Source organism: Folsomia candida, unplaced genomic scaffold (assembly GCF_002217175.1).
Source record: "Folsomia candida strain VU population unplaced genomic scaffold, ASM221717v1 Fcan01_Sc011, whole genome shotgun sequence".
Classification (NCBI taxonomy): Eukaryota; Metazoa; Arthropoda; class Collembola; order Entomobryomorpha; family Isotomidae; genus Folsomia; species Folsomia candida.
The window spans coordinates 1,617,660-1,635,083 of NW_019091203.1; the positions used below are offsets into that span (position 1 = coordinate 1,617,660).

Below are 17,424 nucleotides of genomic sequence, written 5' to 3' on the forward strand. Positions count from 1 at the left end.
GTATCGTGATTGACAACAAGTTAGATCCGCATGAATACTTATTAAGGTTAGATAGGATACAACCAAGGACAAATTATGAATTGGTCTTTCATTATTTGCAGGGAGGGATATGTATATGTACAAATGCAATTTCTGGGCTTTGCCAATGCAGACACATTCCTTTAAATGATCCTTGTATTTATACCATGTCTATATAATCATGATTTATTCATAAACCAGTCTGAAATTTAGACGATATTATAAATTTCAACTATTCAGCAAGTAGAATGCATAATACAACTTTTATACCAAATTTTACAAAAGATGACACTCTGCGGTTGGCGTGTATGGCGTCTTCTGCTTCTCCTTGGACCATAATGATGTCCCCTGAATAAACCATTTGTTCAAGAGCTTCTCACTATGCCCCAGTTTGGTAAAAAGGTGGATCCTTCATGAGTAAATTAACAAATTAGTTTTTCTTATGGATTTTGAAAATGTTCATTGCAGGGCTTCCCAAGGTCTCTCAAACGCATGTGCTCCCAAATACATACTATAGTTTGTGGATTAAATTTTGTCCCTATTTTTAATGTCGTTCTAGTATAATTATCAAGAACCAACGCACCTGAAGTTACTGCCAAGATTTGACTTTTGCAGGTGACACGGTTACTTTTCGGATAAAGTTACTAAATAAAGGACAAAAACGACTTACAATGGAACATTTTTTCAAGATACACCAGGATTTTTTAACGAGTTATGTCAAAAAATCAAGTCAAAAATTAAGAATCACATGCCACTTTCTGTTGAATGGTTCCTTTGAAGAACAATATTCCCGGCATGTTTAAACTTTTTGGGAAATTTTCTCTCGCTTTGCCTCCACAGGGACAAAACAAGGGAGGGTGCGTGACCTATGCTGCCCAATATTTTTTTCGAAAGGGCCATTCAACGGAAAGATACACACATAAATGCTATCCGATTCCAAATTTCTGGCTTGATTTTGTGATTTATCTCGTTAAAAAATACCCGGTATGGTTTGAATAAAGGTTCCATTGTTAGTTTTCGATGTTGCATACACTCTTAGAAAAATCAATACCAGATCAATACCACGCGGTATTCATATGTGACTCTACCGTTTTGGTATTGATTTAATACCAAGCGGTATTATTTTGGATTTATACCGTTACGGTATAAAAACGTCACTTGCGGTATTGCTTTTTGTTCGTGGTAGTATTGTTTATTAATACCGAAGGGTAGCAACCTAAGACACAGCGGTATTAAAACACTTAATACGGTATTGATGATTGATACCATGCAGTATGAAAAATAACGGTTTAGTACTGGTTGGTATTGATTTTAACGTTATTTATTTGATAAAATTACAAATCAGCCAATTATAAATGACAAATATTTACAAAAAATGGAAATCAACTGGATGGAATATAATGGAATAACTTAATTATGAAACTGGCTCACAAACAATAATGTGGAAGAGTTGAGCTGACTGGTTCTAAACGCACAAGCAATTTAAACTAGACATGCACCGAGTACTCGGCAGGTTTTGGCCGTGTTCTCACTACTCGGACTCGGCCGAGTATTTTTGCGTGCTCGGCCGAGTATTTCTTAAATTTTTATATGCATCCAATACCACTTTACCCGTTACTTACACCGCGCAGTTCAAATTATCCATCATGTGATTTTTGCAATCAAAATCAAACTTACTTGATATTATGTAAACAATGATTTTTTTGATGATCTTTTTGCCAATATACTAGGTGGCCGAGCCTTACTAGGTACTCGATTGCCGAGCTTTGCTCTGTGCTCGGCAAACGAGCAGAAACGAGTACTCGGCAAAAATATAGCCGAGTACTCGGTGCTCGGCCGAGTCGACTTTTTCGGTACTTGGTGCATGTCTAATTTAAACAATAAATTGTGTAAATAATTCACACTTTGAGGCAGTTATTTTTATATATTTTTCAATTTAAAGTTATTTTACTCCTAATTCGATAGGAAATATCCAACTGAAATAAGTGATAAGCAAAATGTCAATTAGTTGAAATATTTTAGAATATCTACACATGTCTAATTTAATTTCAATAGTCATTCTGATTTGTAAATGTATTCACCAACCTAAAATTATCCGGAATCCTATATGCACGACCGGAACTCGGAATTGGCTAAGTTGATGATCTCGCTAAATATAAAACAATTTAATTAATACAAAGCAGACACTATGACGAAATTGGTGGTTTAAAAATCCTTCCGATTAATATAATACGTAGCAAAAGATAAAACGAAAAGAAAAAATAAATTTAAGCTTACCCTTTAATAAGAACGTGTCAAAGTTTCCAGCGGAATAGTCAATTTCTTCCCCTCAAATAATTCCCTAGCCGAAATAATTTAGAAGCGCTTATTTTTAAAAAGAGAACGATTTGCAACTGCAAGTGTGAGGTGATTACATTGCAAATCTCGCGCACAAATCTATACCGGACTGATTTGAGACTGGGTAAACGTGGTATAAAATCTGTACCAGTCAGTATTGATGTTTTACCAACTCGGTATTACAAGTTAATACTCTCCACGTACAAGCTCGTGGTATTGATTTTTCGCAAAATTTTAATACCCATTCGTGATTGCGTGATTATACCAGCACGACGGTATTAAAATTTTTCAGAGATCAATACCCAGTTTCTAAGAGTGTAAGAAACAAAAATCACAAGCATCCGATGTTGGAGATATGTATGGATTTAACAAGTTTTGTGAAACATGGGCGTCTGTGAGACCCGCGGAAGCCCCGATGGTTCATTTACATGGAAAAATATAGTAAGTTAGCCCTGGACAAGTGGGGGAGGCCGATGGTTAAGTACGTGTTTTGATGCGGATTGCGGATTATGAGGCTGGAGTAATCCAAAATTGTTTTGATTTCTGGCCTCTGCTTGGAAACATTGAACGGCACCAGGGCGAGATCCGTTTGCTAAATTTTGTAAAAACGCAAAAAAAAATTAATTGAGTTGGTTACTGCGTTAGTTTCGCTGTAGATACATAGTTGCAATTCTTTCGAATGGTAATATGCATATAAATAATCACAGAAAATAAGGCTCAAGGGTGTTGATTTAATGTGCCCCTGTTTTTCGTTAAAAGATTTGAAAACTTGTAACTCTGAGCAGGTGAATATTTATTAGGACATGATCTGTACCTTTCTTCATTAAGGCGAGAAATCGTATGTCAAATATTTGCTTCAATTAAAAAACCTATCATTGGGACGAATTAAATCAGCACGCTTTATTCATATTAAGCAAATATTAAAAGTCTCAATTGGGTGGAAAATTTTCTTCGAGGTTATTTGGTTTTTGAACAAATAATATAAAATAATTTGCCAGGAAACCTTTCATATTTTATTGGTCTGTAAATATTTGCTTAATATGTAATGGTGGAATCTGGAGATAAGTAGCAGCAGTGCTTTTCATTTAGGGTGATATTATCTACGGGTTTACGATTAGCCCCTTAATACATGCTACTGTTGGGTACTAATTTACTACCAAATCGGAAATAATACCTTCACCGGATTAGCTTATCGCATCGCAATTTATGGAGATATTTTTGTGCTCACTTTTTTCGCCACGATTGCCATCAATCCCGTGTTCCACGAGGGTGGGTCACTACTCGTGTCAAGTGTCCCGACTGAGTCCATCTCAGTGACGGTGCAATTTTCCAAGTTCTTAATTTCATTGTCGATCATGCGAATGACGTCGACTAGTAATCCCGTGTAACAAGGGGATCGACATGAATTATTACGTTCTGGAGACTGAAGACATGTCTGGTTAATGATCACCCGGGGATGGTCCTACGTAGATAATTATGTAAAAATTATCTGTAATTACCATATTTATTAGGAATAAGAGACTAAAAGCTGCAATTGAGGTATATGTACGTCGGCATGAATTTCATTTTTAATGTCTACAAGAGCACTATGGTATGATTTTTTTTAAATAAGAAACTGTTTTATACAAAATCTTAACGCGGTCAGTCTCTGACTTAAAAAATCAAACCATAGGCATAGGGTGGACCGAATATATCAAAATCAAAAGCGAAACTTAAAAACTTTTGAAACCCTGACCTCAACCGTGGCAATGTTGTGGATTTGCACAATGTCTGAAAATCATTCAACTCATTTTCAAAATAACATCGGAAATAATACAAAATCTTATTATGCTCACGAACCAAAGCAACCCTGCTGGTCGCGCATGAGCGCAGTGAAAAATTGGCCTTGTTTGCATTGACAAATTCCATCGATGCAGGACACGTTGGCATATTTGCATTTGTCCGTTGGGCTGCATTTGCCCTTGAAAGCGATTTCTCCATTCGTGCCAGGATTAACAGCGTCGGGTTGAGGTTGACTGGTTGCTTTAAAGAAGAGGAACGAAATTTATGTAACAAGATAAATACATACATATGTATTTATGAGAGGTGAATATCGTGGCCTTTTAAGGCAGAAATTATTCAGTAAAATATTTTAGTTGTCGCTCCAATCTCGAACTTATCACCGAAATATTCCGGTCGAAAATTTCTCCCCAAAAAAAGTAGGTGAATACTAGGCTTAATAATGAAAACTTTGAGGAGAACATTTGTAATTTACGGAGAGACGTTTTTAATAATTTTGATTAATATTAGAGAATTGGGTATCGCTTGATCTAATGCATGAAAAATTGTGCATATTTAGCACTAAAAACCTGAGGATTTAACTTGTCCAGAAATCCCAAGCAGTAAAAATACCAGAGAAATCGACAGGGCGACTGGCTTCATCTTGTTGCCTAGGTACGTAGCTGTGGCAACTTGTTTCTTATTTTACTTAAATGTCATAACTAAACAACTGTTTGCGTGATTTGTGATAAGTTATAAATGATAATGTTTTTTGTCGTGGTACATGCAATAGTTACATACTTTGCATAATTGGTTTTTGCATATAATATTATCCCCGGACGCATTTAACCCGCAGATTCACTTTGCGTAATTTCTTTTTGCATACAAAATTCTCTCCGATCGCATTTAACATACAGAGACACCTTGCATACAAGGTCATTTTGCACACCAGCCTTTTGTGTATTTTTTTGTAAACGAGCACACATTGATCTCTATCCGCCACACGTTATACAAACATAAATACTACTCAATAAAATTTTACACAAACTAGTTTTATAAAATATTTAGTGTCGTGATTGACAAAGATTTCAATGTTAGATTCACATATAATTGAGTTCATTTATGCCGTGGAGGCGAAATTTTACGTGCAGATTAAACTTTGACACAATCAATGATCTGCATTGATCATTCATTATTTGTAAAGAAGCTTATGTCGGCTTTGTATTGCTTTAAATGATCCTTGTCTTTATAGCGTGTTTATGTAATTATGCATTAACTATTCAAGAACTAGTCTCAAATTCTAACAATGGAGCCTTTTTTCAAAGTACATAGTGATTGTCGAGCGGGTTATACATATCTAATGATAAAGCCAAAAATTAGGAATCACGTGACGCTTATTTTTCCGTTGGAAGGCCCTGTGGGAGAAAAATATTGGGAGTCAAAGTCCACACGGATTTTACCCCCGTGATGAAAAAACGAGAGTAAGTAAAAAACTCCACCTGTTGGACAAATTTTGCACAAATTTGAATGAATTTTGCACAACGGTTGGATAAGTTTTACCGTTTGTTTGTGTCATCCCCATTTTAGCTTAACCTTGAATAAATTTCACTTATTTTTATTTACAGTTTATTTAATTCTCGACATTTGTATCTTGCACAATACTTAACTAAAACTCTACTTGGGGAAATTTTGTATGCTTATCTCGTTTTTTTAGATAATTCGTGTATGTACCTACCTTAGTAATTTTTTAATGACCGGGTAAACCTGGATTATCTCGAAAGGTAATTTACGCGAGTCGTAAATACTCATCTCATAAAAATCGCTTAATGTCACTTCATTTCTTCTCTGCTAGGGATTCCCTGGTTTACTTTGTATTCAAATCGTGTAAATACATATGTACCTAAAATTTACATTGCAAATGTGTCATCATTATGTATAGCTCACAATAAATTGGGCCGATTTGCAGATAACTCCGCCAGATCAATCTTCCCCATCAATTCCACCTGGCCTTGCCCACCCCATCATTTCCACAAAGAAGATGAACCCGAACAAATTCGCCAACATGTCGCATACAGAAATTAAAATATTTCTTTGAGCCTGCGTATTTGTCAAAATCTAACTCAGGGTATAATCGTACATGTGGGATTTATTAAGGGTGGAATCGATAGGGGTAGAATTGCGGGGGGGGGGGTGGAATCATCCTCGAGGGTTTTCCACAGATCAATTTCGTAATCATGGGATAATTCTTGCCGGGTCGTGATCCAAGGTGCACAATGAATACAGAAGTTTTAACTAGCGATTACAATATGTGCATCTCATTAATATGTATCCAAGCAATTAATATTTTTCAATTAGTAGCTTCCTATACTTAAAACTTACATAAAAAGTTGATATAAAAGGACACATTTCGTCAACCTGGACAACCAGATCTTTTCCAACCTTGCGACCCGAAGATTATTTTCAATTTCGAAAAACAAATATGTTGCCCCTTAATAGAAGCAGCCGAGTTTTTGGTAAATCACTACATAAGAAAAAAAATGTCATAACTTAATTTTAAGAAATATTCGGGATTTTCATCACATGTCAACATAATTTTGAAAACAATTTCAAACTGAATACTAGCATTTGAGTTCGCGAAAGAATTCTCCAGCCAAAATTTTTGCGAACTTGTCCACCTTATTTTTTGTTAATGATACGAACTCGAAATGATTATGTACTCACATTGCTAACTTAATTTACTTTAATTTTGTACCTGCAGCCGGACTCATAACGGTGGCACTGATTGGATCATGCGGAGCTAAACTTCGTCACAATGAGCCCCGCTGCGACCAACCGTGTCGAAATGGAGGTGACGGGATTAACCAGTGCTGCCAACAGATCGGCTACGACGATGGGGGCGTTTGCATGTATCCCAACAATATCCGCTCCGAAGGCTACGCGAGGTGTTACACGAATGGAAATACGGTTCCGAACGTACGTTAACATTTTCGGTTAAATGTTTAAAATTTCTGGAATTATTATTGATTTACTGAAAATGGCCTAATTTTGGGGCAAACTAGTTTCAATCGAAAAATTGGGAACGTCCATATATTACGATTATGTCATCGTTTTAATGGGTGGGTGCCTTAGATCTTCTCATCTTTCCCGTGTTACAATTCCCTATCCTTTAATGTTTACGTTGGATGGGTGGGTATTAAAATCGAGAATTCTTAATGACGTAATATGTATATGGGTGACCCCATTTTAGTTAGTCTAAAATTTGCGGAAGACAATCTCCTAATTAGGACGCTTGGCCTAGATACATATTTGCATTTAAAGAAAGGAAAACCCGCAGAAATTTGGAAAGTGTAAAATTTGGGAAATTTTCTCCTCTTTGAATGCAAAAATCTCCACCATCGTGCATTTCGGGGGATGGTGCCATAAACTTTTTTTATGAATTGACACTAGTTTGGCCAAAATTAAGCTCCATTTGTTAAGAAAATCTATAATGTATGTACAGTGCATAGGCCCCGACCAGAAATGTGGGAGCTATGCAAATAACGCGCAATGCTGTCCAGGGTACACCTGTTTTTGTGAAAACGATATGAGTGGCAAAATGTGGAGTATTTGCAGCTGTAGACAAAGATATGGATAAGTTTGCAAAATTTTTGTTTTGTTGATGACCTGGAATGATTTTGAGATTTAAAGAAAACAATACTTTTGAAGGATTTTTTAAAACCATTCTGCGATTTAAAAATCTAAGCAGATTTTTTATTCAAATCTTAAAACTATTTAATAAGGAAATAAAATTGATTGCATTACAAAATATGCGGGTTGTCGTGGAAATGTTGCAGATTTTTTGGCAAGGTTTAAAGGTATTTTTGTCTAATTGGACATTATCATCGATGTATATGTACATATGTATTGTATGGCCATTAACTATGCGTGCCTATATAAGCGACTTGTCATATATTTATTACCGGATAATAATAAATATTTATTTTTCTAAACAAAAACGATATAATTTAATTCGTACATAAGAACTACATACATACATATATGGTAATAAAATTTCATATTTATGTACATATATGTATGTACTGATGCCAATGCGGGGGTTAAACATTTTAAACATGTATGTACAAGGTGATTTAGATATTTCGCCACAATTGAAAATCCTTAATAAATACGAACAAAATCATAAATTTCCTTTAGCTACCGAAATTTTGTCGCGTAAATTCAGCATTTTAAGAATTTTGTTACTATCAGCTTTGATAAAATTAATAACAATCTTAATCCTAAATCCTCCTAACTAATAGAGATTTAGGGGCATTTCCCTTCGAAAAATTTTCCACTTTAACGAGACATTTAAACCACCCTGTACATCAGGGTCGTTCATAAATTGTGTGAAGCAAGAGGGGAGGTCTATGGTTCAAGTGACATCGTTACTTATGTGACCCATGTTACAGGTGGGGAGGGGGTCACGATTTTTACCTTACATAATTTATGAACGGCCCCACAGCATCGAACGAAAAAATATTCTATTTTGTATGAAGAATGCTATTATAATTCACAGCTTTAAAAGCTGTGAATGTAAAATTGTATGCAAAACCTGTTCCGCATATGGTAGAAACTTCCAATATCGAACAGATGTTGCTTTCTATTACGAGACCATAGCACTTGTTGGTAAAACATCCGGTAGCGAAGAAATGAAACGAAGAGAAAGTCGGGTTTCTGGGTTGCACTCGGATGTATGTACTTACATACATAGCTCGACATGTTCATTAGTAGTAAAGAAAATACATGTTGCACAAAACAGATGACGGGACTCTCTAATTTGTAGTGAGTCACTTAATCACGTAATCACTTGATAAATAATCAATAGTGAAAGTGATCGCTGACGAAATGCACGTACAAACATACGAGTCTGCAAAAAATTCTTCTAACAAACGTTCGTGGTGAAGAACTGTGTTCCCAGTGCCAAATTTTATTTCATCCAAATAATAACTTTATCAGTTCTGGGCTTATCTACACATTCTCAAAAATTTTTTTACAAAATTATGACCGGCGGAGATACTATACAACTCTACCGCGTGGTAACACTATAGTAACAAATTGTCTTCTGAGGGTAGGAAATTGCCTCCGGTATCGGTAATATTTTTATTACCTGAGCGTTGACATTGGGGGCTGAGCAGGATTTAGCCTCTGTATATATGCTACCCTTCGGTGAAAAATTATTACCCGAGCGGTGGAATTGCATAGTACCTCCGCCGGTAACAATATCGTCAAAAAATTATTGAGAGTGCACTCTTAGACATAAAGTATTAATAATATCCAGAGGTGTTCCGATCTGTATAAACATAACTCTGCCAAATTGGGATTTAATGAGTAATACTGTAAAATAATACACATTTAGCGTCCCCACATCGGCATCAAATTTTTACGCGTTGGTATTATCTCAGTACCACGTGGGAGGTAATTTAATACCGAGAAATCCATTAGATTTTTAACTGTGTAATTTACTCCGACAAAATATGGCACACGGTTTCGTGGATTCGCAAAATTTCGATGGAATATATTCCATCCAATTTTCCAGGGACAATTTGATCCGAGTAAATGGAGTGCCTACGGTGCCAAAGAGGTTAATAGATTGTGTCAGGAAAGCGATTACTTCCGGCTGGGTGAAGGGTCTCTTTAACGAGTCTGTGGAGCATGGTGCACACGAATTTTGCTTAGTTGGTGCACCGTGGTTTGGAAAGCAAAGTAACGGGGTTGCTGGACGCAGGTAAATTTTAAAAATTAAGTTTCCAATAAGTTTAGCAACTATGTATTTAATCCATTTTTAAGTAACAATTGGGTTTAGGGGCTGTTCATAAATTATGTAGCGCGAGAGGGGTGTCTAGCTTTCCAAGTATATCGTGTCTCAGTGTCACGTCACGTGACTCACGTGTAAATGGGGAGAATGGTGGGAGGGTCTAAAATATCAAGATTTTTGCTTTACATAATTTATGAACGGCCCACATCCAGCGTATCTTTGCTTTCCGATCTTGTCCGAATTATGTAGTGTCAGTCGATCATAAAGTTAATTAGATGGTATGAAATTTAGAAAAGATATGATCTCTGGTTGATATAGAGATATTTGCATCCAAAGAGGAGAAAATGCGCAGTAAAGTTGATCAATTGCACACTGGTCAAACTTACTGTGTGTTTTCTCCTCTTTGGATGCAACTATCTTTTTCAAACGTGCTCATTTGGAGCTCAGTTTTTTTACAAATTTCATCTTAATTAAATTGTGACCCATTTTCACCACATACATAATTGGAATAATAAATTCCGTGACCACAAATATGTACCTTCATTGCCAGTGTAGAAGTATGTGTTTTGCTCAAATGAATGATTATTTAGATGAGAACGTAATGCGAAAAATTGAATTTTCGACTTTTGAAAAATTGGATTTGATTTATTATTAAAATAAAAAACTTGCTACTTTCAACGTTTCAGGCATTAAATTGATTCAAGTTTTTTTTACCGTTTTTCAGACTCCTCGCGTCAATCTTACTCGAGCTTGCGAGACAAGGTTGGCAGTTTTTGCAAAGTTTTGACCCCACTCGGAAGGATAACGATAAAGACACCATGTTCTTCGAGTTCGCCAAGCCCGACCAAGAGGCAGAGATTTTTGTCGTGAGTTTTAACAGGACTTCGAGAATCAGGTTGGTGAAATGTTTAAATTGAGATATAAATAATTTATTTTAAATTCATATACGAATACCTTACCCAAAAATATTTATTCATTCAAAATTCATTCAGTTTGACAATTTTGAAAATATTATTCATTTATTCATATTTACATAATTTAAAAATATATACATACCCAGTACCCGCAAAAGAACTGTTATAAGAAAAACTCATTGTAGCGAACCCAGTTTATCGAATTTCGAAAAAATAAGTCCAGAACTGAAAAGCCAATGAAATTTCGCGTAGGAAACATTATTCACTTTTCAAAATGTCAATCGCATAAGGGAACACGAGCCCGGAGTCTTGGTATCCACCACTCGATCGGAGTACGCACGCGTTCCAGCGGGGATTGGCCTCATTTCTATACCGTTGAATTTTTTATGGATTCCAAACTTATACGGGGTTTAGTACATACATCCAGCTAAAGTTTGAAAAATATGCCATACTCCAGCAGGTTGAGGTTCGGCGACAATCAATTTTTTTCTTGATCCGAAATGGAGTCAGGAATTTTGGATTTCAACCACCCAATTACCGTCTTGGCCTCATGAACAGGATCTGAGCCCTGTTTTATATAACGGCCATGCTTTTGAATAGGTATTGGTTCAGTGGTTCCACAATTCCCTCAGGAACTTGAACAAATAATTTTTGGCACGAAATTTCACCCCCAGAGGAAAATAAATCACTTTTTCGGCGCAATTCAACTTATGCCCAATCAAAAAATCGTAAAACCAAAATGGTGGGTAAGGTGAACATTTTTGAAATTTCTACGAATAGTCTAGACCGATGGGGTGTAGAAACGGTATTTTTGCTATTTTATTTGGACTCACCCATAAAGCTGGGATCATCTGTTGAAAATATCCGTTTCCATTTCAAAAAGCGCGTACCGCATGATCAGCTTAAGAGTTCTAATGGGTCTATTTTTACTTGGCGAGTGGTTAGGATGTGTTTCTCCCCATGACTTGAAGACATAAGTCCAAGGTTTAGTTGAAGGGCTCGAGACTTTCTTTTACTTCATCCGATAATCTGTGAGGGAAATTTTCTTAGGGCTCGGCATGGATTTGGACGAATCCATTTTTTCGTGACTTGGTGAATTTTGGTGACCTTTTTTACCTTCTGCTTCCACCTCTATCTCGGTCCTCGACACTGCCAGAGTTAGGGGATCATTTTATGGTACGGTCGACCATCTTGCGATCAGTTCCGACTTTTGTTTAACAATTGCAAAATGACGATTTTTGTTTTTTACAAAAATCTTGTTGAAAAATTGCAACATATTGTTTCTCCTGGTATGTCACTTTGGCACCTTAGGTGACAAAAAACTTGGAAGCATGGTTTCTGATAGACAGAAGCATGGAGATTTCAATGAAATACAGAATATAGTACAAAGCTCTAAAAAAATGTTTTGCCTGCTTAATTTACCCGGGAAATCTTATAACAGAACTTTTGCGGGTACTAGGTAGATACTTACTCAGTTTTCTGGAATTACCCTGATTACCCGAGTTTCTCAATATTCTCCTTGTATTAACATTGGAAAAATTAATAAAGAATGAAATTATTCACTCTTTCTTCAGGAATATGAATTGAGAAAATATTTACTTAATTTTCAATCACCCAAAAATTTTGAAAAAAGTATTCACTCATTATTCATGAAGTGTTGAATAATTAATGAATAATTGGCTAATTCTCTATTCAAATTCAATAAATGAATATCAACAGGTATCTAAACATATATTTTGTTGCGAGAATATTTTTATTATATGAATGATTAATGAAGCTCTTAAGAATAGAATTATGTACTTCATCTGATGAAGTTCATCATTCTACATATTTATGTAATTACAGGTTGATTGAGCCGCCAAACTCGCAAGTTGTGGACGCGTTTAAAACCGTCGTGACGAATGGGTGGGGCCGTGGGATATTTGGTCATCGAACGTACTACGGCGCTGATGAGATCACGTTGGTCGGAACTCCTTGGCTAACGAGCAACAAGAGTGAAAGCATTGCGGCCAAACAACTCGTGGCTTATCTGATCTACGGCATGAAACGGATCGGGTACAAGATTTATGCCTCGGTGGATATTACGGGAAGGATGGCGGGCAACCATACTCGAGACACGGGTAATTTGGACGTCCTCGTTTTTAGAAAGATTTCAGAAACTTGGGGAAATTGAAATGCGTACGTGTTTTCCTAAAGGAAGGACGGGTAAATGGATGTGTAGCTACATAAATTTGCAAATGCACCCTTAAAAATGATGAGACCCTTTTGAAAAGTGAATAAAGTCTGGATTCTATATTAACTAAATTATACTTACTCCAGAGTAATTATGTATGTAACTTGATAAAGGGTAAAGCTTACCATGGATTTAGTGAAGTTTGCTCAATTCAGAATTTAGAGTGAATTTAAGTTTCAAAAGGGTAACATACTTTTTAAGAGTGTGCTTTAATTTTCTATGGGAGGTTTAGATATAATTGTAGTTCTTTTAAGTTTGGTTCGGACAATATTGTTTGAGGACATTTTAAGTATTTCATTGTATTGATAATTGCGAGCTATCTGCGGATTACAGTTGAGTAGATCACAAGATGGAGAAAATTGTGTAGTTTCAACAAAAAGAAAGGAGTACAATTTGCAATATTTTTTGAATCTTTGAAGTTTCAAACATTGAAATAGTAATCCTGGATGAATATGTTAAAAGTTATAAGGTAATTTAAGTCACTATTTATGTATTTTTGTTGTTAAAGCTAAATACGTACGTATTTATTTTTTACCCAATTTTGCAACTTATTTACATAATATCACTTTGTTATATAAAATTTTTAACTATGTATGCATACATACGCAGTGCCTAAACTAGGCCACCCACGAGGGTGGGCAAACTTATTGATGCGCCCCAAGCCCCTCGCGCCTTCGGCGCTCGCGAATTTTTCTATGCGCCAAAATGGCCATTTTAAAATTCGTTGCAAAGACATGGCTTATTATCTTAAGCACAATTAAACCATTTCCAATGTAAGTTTGTCCATATTTATGTCCGCCGCACTGGCTCAATTTTTTCAAGTACTCCGATGGAAATCGCATCAAAATCTCCGATCGCACTCAAACATTTTGTTCTCAAACATTCTTTATGGGATAAAAAATATTGCTCAATACCTATTTTTCGAAATTTCAATTTTTGGCGAAATTATGGCAAATTTTCAAATTCATTATTTTAATTTTTTCTCTCAAATTACTAAAAACCATTCATCAAAACAATATACTTTCCTATATCATTGTATTTCTATTTTCAGTAAGATCTAATTTATGCATTAAAATTTCCCAACTTTTTGAAATTTGAAAAACGATAGTGCTAAATTCTGCTAAGTTGATGGTCAATTTGCGACCAAGATATAAAGATATAGACTAAAATATAAAAAAATTGACGTTGGGAAATGAAAACGTTTTTTGAAATTCAAATTTTAAAAAATCATAAAACTTGTAATAGGCGTTTACGCGGCGCATGTACAAAAAAATGTAATGGCTCAAATGGCAGAAAATTAAGTGTCGTAATCCAGTTAATTGAACATTTAAAAAATAATGATTTTGATGAAACTTCAAATGCATGCGCAAAATAATATTTATTTGTTTTTAAAATTATTACAATTGTAATCCCAACAATGGGTTTGCAGGCGTACGGAATTACGCAACTGGGGTAGGTGAGCTGTCTCAACTATCCCATGGCTTTGAATTTTGCAGAGTACTTGAAAAAATGGAGCCTACTCTCTTGGTAATTTCATGGACCAGTTTTGTTAAGAGTAAGAATTATAGGATTCGACAAAGGAATCCGGCAAGTATTTCAAAAGTGAAATTAAACTAGATCATTATGTTCGCCTTGAAGAAAGAAAAAGATTTGTAAAATATTTTCGGCGCCAAAATTTTCCTTGGTGGATTATGAGAATAATGGGAATTTAATATGTTGGATTTTGGCGCAGGATATCTATCGAACGGCTTGATGAAATTACAAATTTACAAAACAAATGCATGAAAAGCTTCTAATGCATTTGAGGTTGACTAAATAAAAATCGGAACGTTTATAAAGTTTTTCTAAAATTTCAGACTTTAACTTTATTCTAAAGTGCATATGGAAAATGGAAAAATCGAATAATAATATTTATTATGAACAACGAAGTACTTTATCCTGGTGAAAGAAAATATTTAGAAGAAAGTATTAATGATCGTCGGATGTACTTAGTATCAAATTATGATACATTAAATATTGCCATTCCCATTTTTTAAATTCATTAATTTTTTGAAATCATACTCATAATTGTTATGCTGCATCATTTATATTTAAAGTTTTAATAGCCATGTGCTTACTTTCTGCTATCACCCAAATTATCAATTATATCTAGTGCCTAGCGGGGCGCCTACCGGCGCCCCTTCTCATTCTGGCGCCCCGGGCAATTGCCCTGCTTGCCCACCCCCAGTTTAGGGCCTGTACATACGTACATATTTATTTGAAAATGCCAAAATTACGGAAGTTAATATTATAATAAAATTACAATTATGAATATTCAAAACTCATACATATCTAATAGTATAAAATTGTGTTGCAAGAAATTCCTTAATTTAAGACATAAACGATATGTAAATATGTATTTCTAATACTGCATGATAATTCATCATTTTATGGATAATAATAATTATATAAACCTTCTGCGGGAATCTCACCATTCTGCAATTTTGTAGTAAAAACTGAGTATTAAGGGGGGTCGATTTCAACTTTAAACAAAACTCTTGCCGTACTTTGCAACATATCAAAAATTGGAGAAAACCAATTATAATTTTGCGATAATTTTGCTGAATGCTGATAGTTTGTCCGTTAAAAATTTGCTGAAATAAATTCACATTCAATTGAATTCAATTAAACAGTGTCATTTTTGGAAGTATATTTAATTCTTTGGTCCAAAACTGGTCATCTTCGATCCTGCGTTATTTGCAGTAGTCTCCCCGTCGCGAAATTGAATCAGAACAACGATAAATGTGATTACAGTGGACAAAATCTGCAAGCATTTCAACTTTTTGGATAAAAGAAATTCAACATATGGATAAATTAATTTTGAAAAACCTACCGAAGTAATTAATCTTCGGTTTAACACAAATAATTTCCCTGTAAATATATTAAGTCAATATCAGTTAACATTAAAAGCTACACTTTTAAAAATAATGGTATGCTTTTGAAAAGTATGCAAATATGCACATATCTATGCACGCTGAACAATTTAAATGAACTAAACTACATCCAGAGTAAACTTTTCTATTTATAAGTTAACTTTACAAAATAAGAATTTAGAATTCCCAGTGTTTCTCCTTTCCAATAGGGTAATATGATTTTTAAGAGTGCAAGAAGTCGTACAAATTTTTGTACATATTGTTTTACCTGGTTTTACTTGAAGGCGATTCATTGCCATCTTTCTCAAGAGGGAATTAATCTAAACAAATGTGGCGACCAAAACAATCAAACTTAGAAATTTCAATTGATTAACCATATAAATTTAAAATTTTATCCACACCTTAACCCTCATTCTCTCGTTTCTCTCAATTTTTTCCTCCAATCCTGCAAAACACTCGAAAACATCTTCCTGCAACTCGGTCACGGTTTCCGCCTCGCTCGCAAGCTGATAAATAATCGTTACTGAGGTCAAAATTGGTGGAATTCTCATCACCGCGGGACCATAGTACTTAATCAGTATCCAGGATAAGGCGGAAAATGTCTGACACAAAATCTGCACTGCACTATTGCCAATTTCCAGGATTAAATACGTTCCGAAATGGCGGGAATATATTTTCATCAAGGATGCCACATTGCCATAAGCTTTGACCCATTTCTCGATATTGATACAAAGTAATTTTTCTGATAGTAATGCCTTATCGGCGGCGGTAAGTTCATCCTTCAAACTCTGCAAGAGTCCTTTTGCCACTTTAAGCGGAAATGTGGCCCAGATCGTGACCAAAATGTGGAAAAGCATGGTCAAATTTGGAATTGAGGCTTTAACAATTCGGATAAATAGTTCCAATTTGAACCCAATCTTTTGTCCAGTCGTACTAAAAATAATCGCTGCCATGAAATATAATTGGGATAAAGAGGCAAAAACACATTTCACAAGGAAATCCTTTCGGATAGATGACTTAATCTGGATAAATCGGGGTGACTTTAAAGTGGTCGAGATCGCGTCAACATTTTTCAGCACGGACACGAATTCAGACCAGAATGAGGTTATCTTTTTGTAGAACATTAGCCCACAAAGTGCCCTGAAGATGGTGAGGTATACCTGTTCAAAAATATTGGTACATTCAATATGCATTCATTTGCAAAATTTGAAAAAATTTATTCATATTCGTTTACTTACAATGTTTACTTGTACTTAAAATATTAAGATGCATACTGATTCATTATTCATTTTACATTTTACATTCATTCATTTTGCGTGTTATCTTAAATTCGCTTTATTAGATGAACTTCCCAATATGCCATGTGTAAGTGTGTTATAGAAAAATGAAAAATGAAAAAAATTACTCATTCCTCATTCATTCTTCATGAATATAAAATGAATAATGAAATTAATATAA

General features: G+C 35.1%; 4 protein-coding genes across 7 annotated transcripts; 2 read left to right on the forward strand and 2 right to left on the reverse strand.

Annotated features, from left to right (window-relative positions):
* Positions 1–294: 294 nt before the first annotated feature.
* LOC118437052 lies at positions 295–4,814 on the reverse strand. The gene is made up of 6 exons (XM_035855823.1): positions 4,704–4,814; positions 4,195–4,377; positions 4,091–4,125; positions 3,584–3,817; positions 2,784–2,947; positions 295–427 (listed from the first exon to the last, which is right to left on the reverse strand). Exons 1-6 carry the CDS (start codon positions 4,774–4,776, stop codon positions 295–297), a joined length of 822 nt encoding a protein of 273 aa, XP_035711716.1. The 5' UTR covers positions 4,777–4,814.
* A 1,734-nt stretch (positions 4,815–6,548) lies between these two features.
* Positions 6,549–8,069, forward strand: LOC118437008. Its single transcript, XM_035855748.1, has 3 exons — positions 6,549–6,626; positions 6,872–7,086; positions 7,613–8,069. The coding sequence occupies exons 1-3, from the start codon at positions 6,593–6,595 to the stop codon at positions 7,745–7,747; spliced, it is 384 nt and encodes a 127-aa protein (XP_035711641.1). The 5' UTR covers positions 6,549–6,592; the 3' UTR covers positions 7,748–8,069.
* Positions 8,070–8,853: 784 nt separating this feature from the next.
* On the forward strand, positions 8,854–15,713 carry LOC118436921. 4 transcript variants are annotated; one of them, XM_035855597.1, is made up of 4 exons: positions 8,854–9,877; positions 10,632–10,802; positions 12,667–13,026; positions 13,281–15,713. In XM_035855597.1, exons 1-3 carry the CDS (start codon positions 9,627–9,629, stop codon positions 12,992–12,994), a joined length of 750 nt encoding a protein of 249 aa, XP_035711490.1. In that variant the 5' UTR covers positions 8,854–9,626; the 3' UTR covers positions 12,995–13,026; positions 13,281–15,713. The 4 variants fall into 4 exon arrangements, with proteins under 4 accessions (XP_035711490.1, XP_035711489.1, XP_035711488.1 ...); XM_035855596.1 differs by having other exon boundaries at positions 8,855–9,107; positions 9,407–9,877; positions 12,667–15,713; XM_035855595.1 differs by having other exon boundaries at positions 8,855–9,107; positions 9,431–9,877; positions 12,667–15,713.
* Positions 15,714–15,730: 17 nt separating this feature from the next.
* LOC118436920 lies at positions 15,731–17,261 on the reverse strand. The gene is made up of 4 exons (XM_035855592.1): positions 16,368–17,261; positions 16,235–16,286; positions 15,927–15,964; positions 15,731–15,857 (listed from the first exon to the last, which is right to left on the reverse strand). Exons 1-4 carry the CDS (start codon positions 17,157–17,159, stop codon positions 15,747–15,749), a joined length of 993 nt encoding a protein of 330 aa, XP_035711485.1. The 5' UTR covers positions 17,160–17,261; the 3' UTR covers positions 15,731–15,746.
* Between the last annotated feature and the right edge of the window lie 163 nt (positions 17,262–17,424).

Bases quoted from the DNA above. Each gene is read 5' to 3' on its own strand.
- LOC118437052 (XM_035855823.1), bottom strand. From the start codon at position 4,776: ATGAAGCCAGTCGCCCTGTCGATTTCTCTGGTATTTTTACTGCTTGGG. The intron at 4,378-4,703 runs GTTTTTAGTGCT...TCTTCTTTAAAG, and splicing joins TGGACAAGTTAAATCCTCAG to CAACCAGTCAACCTCAACCC. The intron at 428-2,783 runs GTAAATGAACCA...TTACTCATGAAG, and splicing joins AACTTACTATATTTTTCCAT to GATCCACCTTTTTACCAAAC.
- LOC118437008 (XM_035855748.1), top strand. From the start codon at position 6,593: ATGTTGCCCCTTAATAGAAGCAGCCGAGTTTTTG. The intron at 6,627-6,871 runs GTAAATCACTAC...TTGTACCTGCAG, and splicing joins TAGAAGCAGCCGAGTTTTTG to CCGGACTCATAACGGTGGCA. The intron at 7,087-7,612 runs GTACGTTAACAT...ATGTATGTACAG, and splicing joins ATGGAAATACGGTTCCGAAC to TGCATAGGCCCCGACCAGAA.
- LOC118436921 (XM_035855597.1), top strand. From the start codon at position 9,627: ATGGCACACGGTTTCGTGGATTCGCAAAATTTCGATGGAATATATTCC. The intron at 9,878-10,631 runs GTAAATTTTAAA...ACCGTTTTTCAG, and splicing joins AACGGGGTTGCTGGACGCAG to ACTCCTCGCGTCAATCTTAC. The intron at 10,803-12,666 runs GTTGGTGAAATG...ATGTAATTACAG, and splicing joins AACAGGACTTCGAGAATCAG to GTTGATTGAGCCGCCAAACT.
- LOC118436920 (XM_035855592.1), bottom strand. From the start codon at position 17,159: ATGCATATTGAATGTACCAATATTTTTGAACAGGTATACCTCACCATC. The intron at 16,287-16,367 runs GTGTGGATAAAA...ACATTTGTTTAG, and splicing joins ACGAGAGAATGAGGGTTAAG to ATTAATTCCCTCTTGAGAAA. The intron at 15,858-15,926 runs GTAGGTTTTTCA...AAATGCTTGCAG, and splicing joins ACCGAAGATTAATTACTTCG to ATTTTGTCCACTGTAATCAC.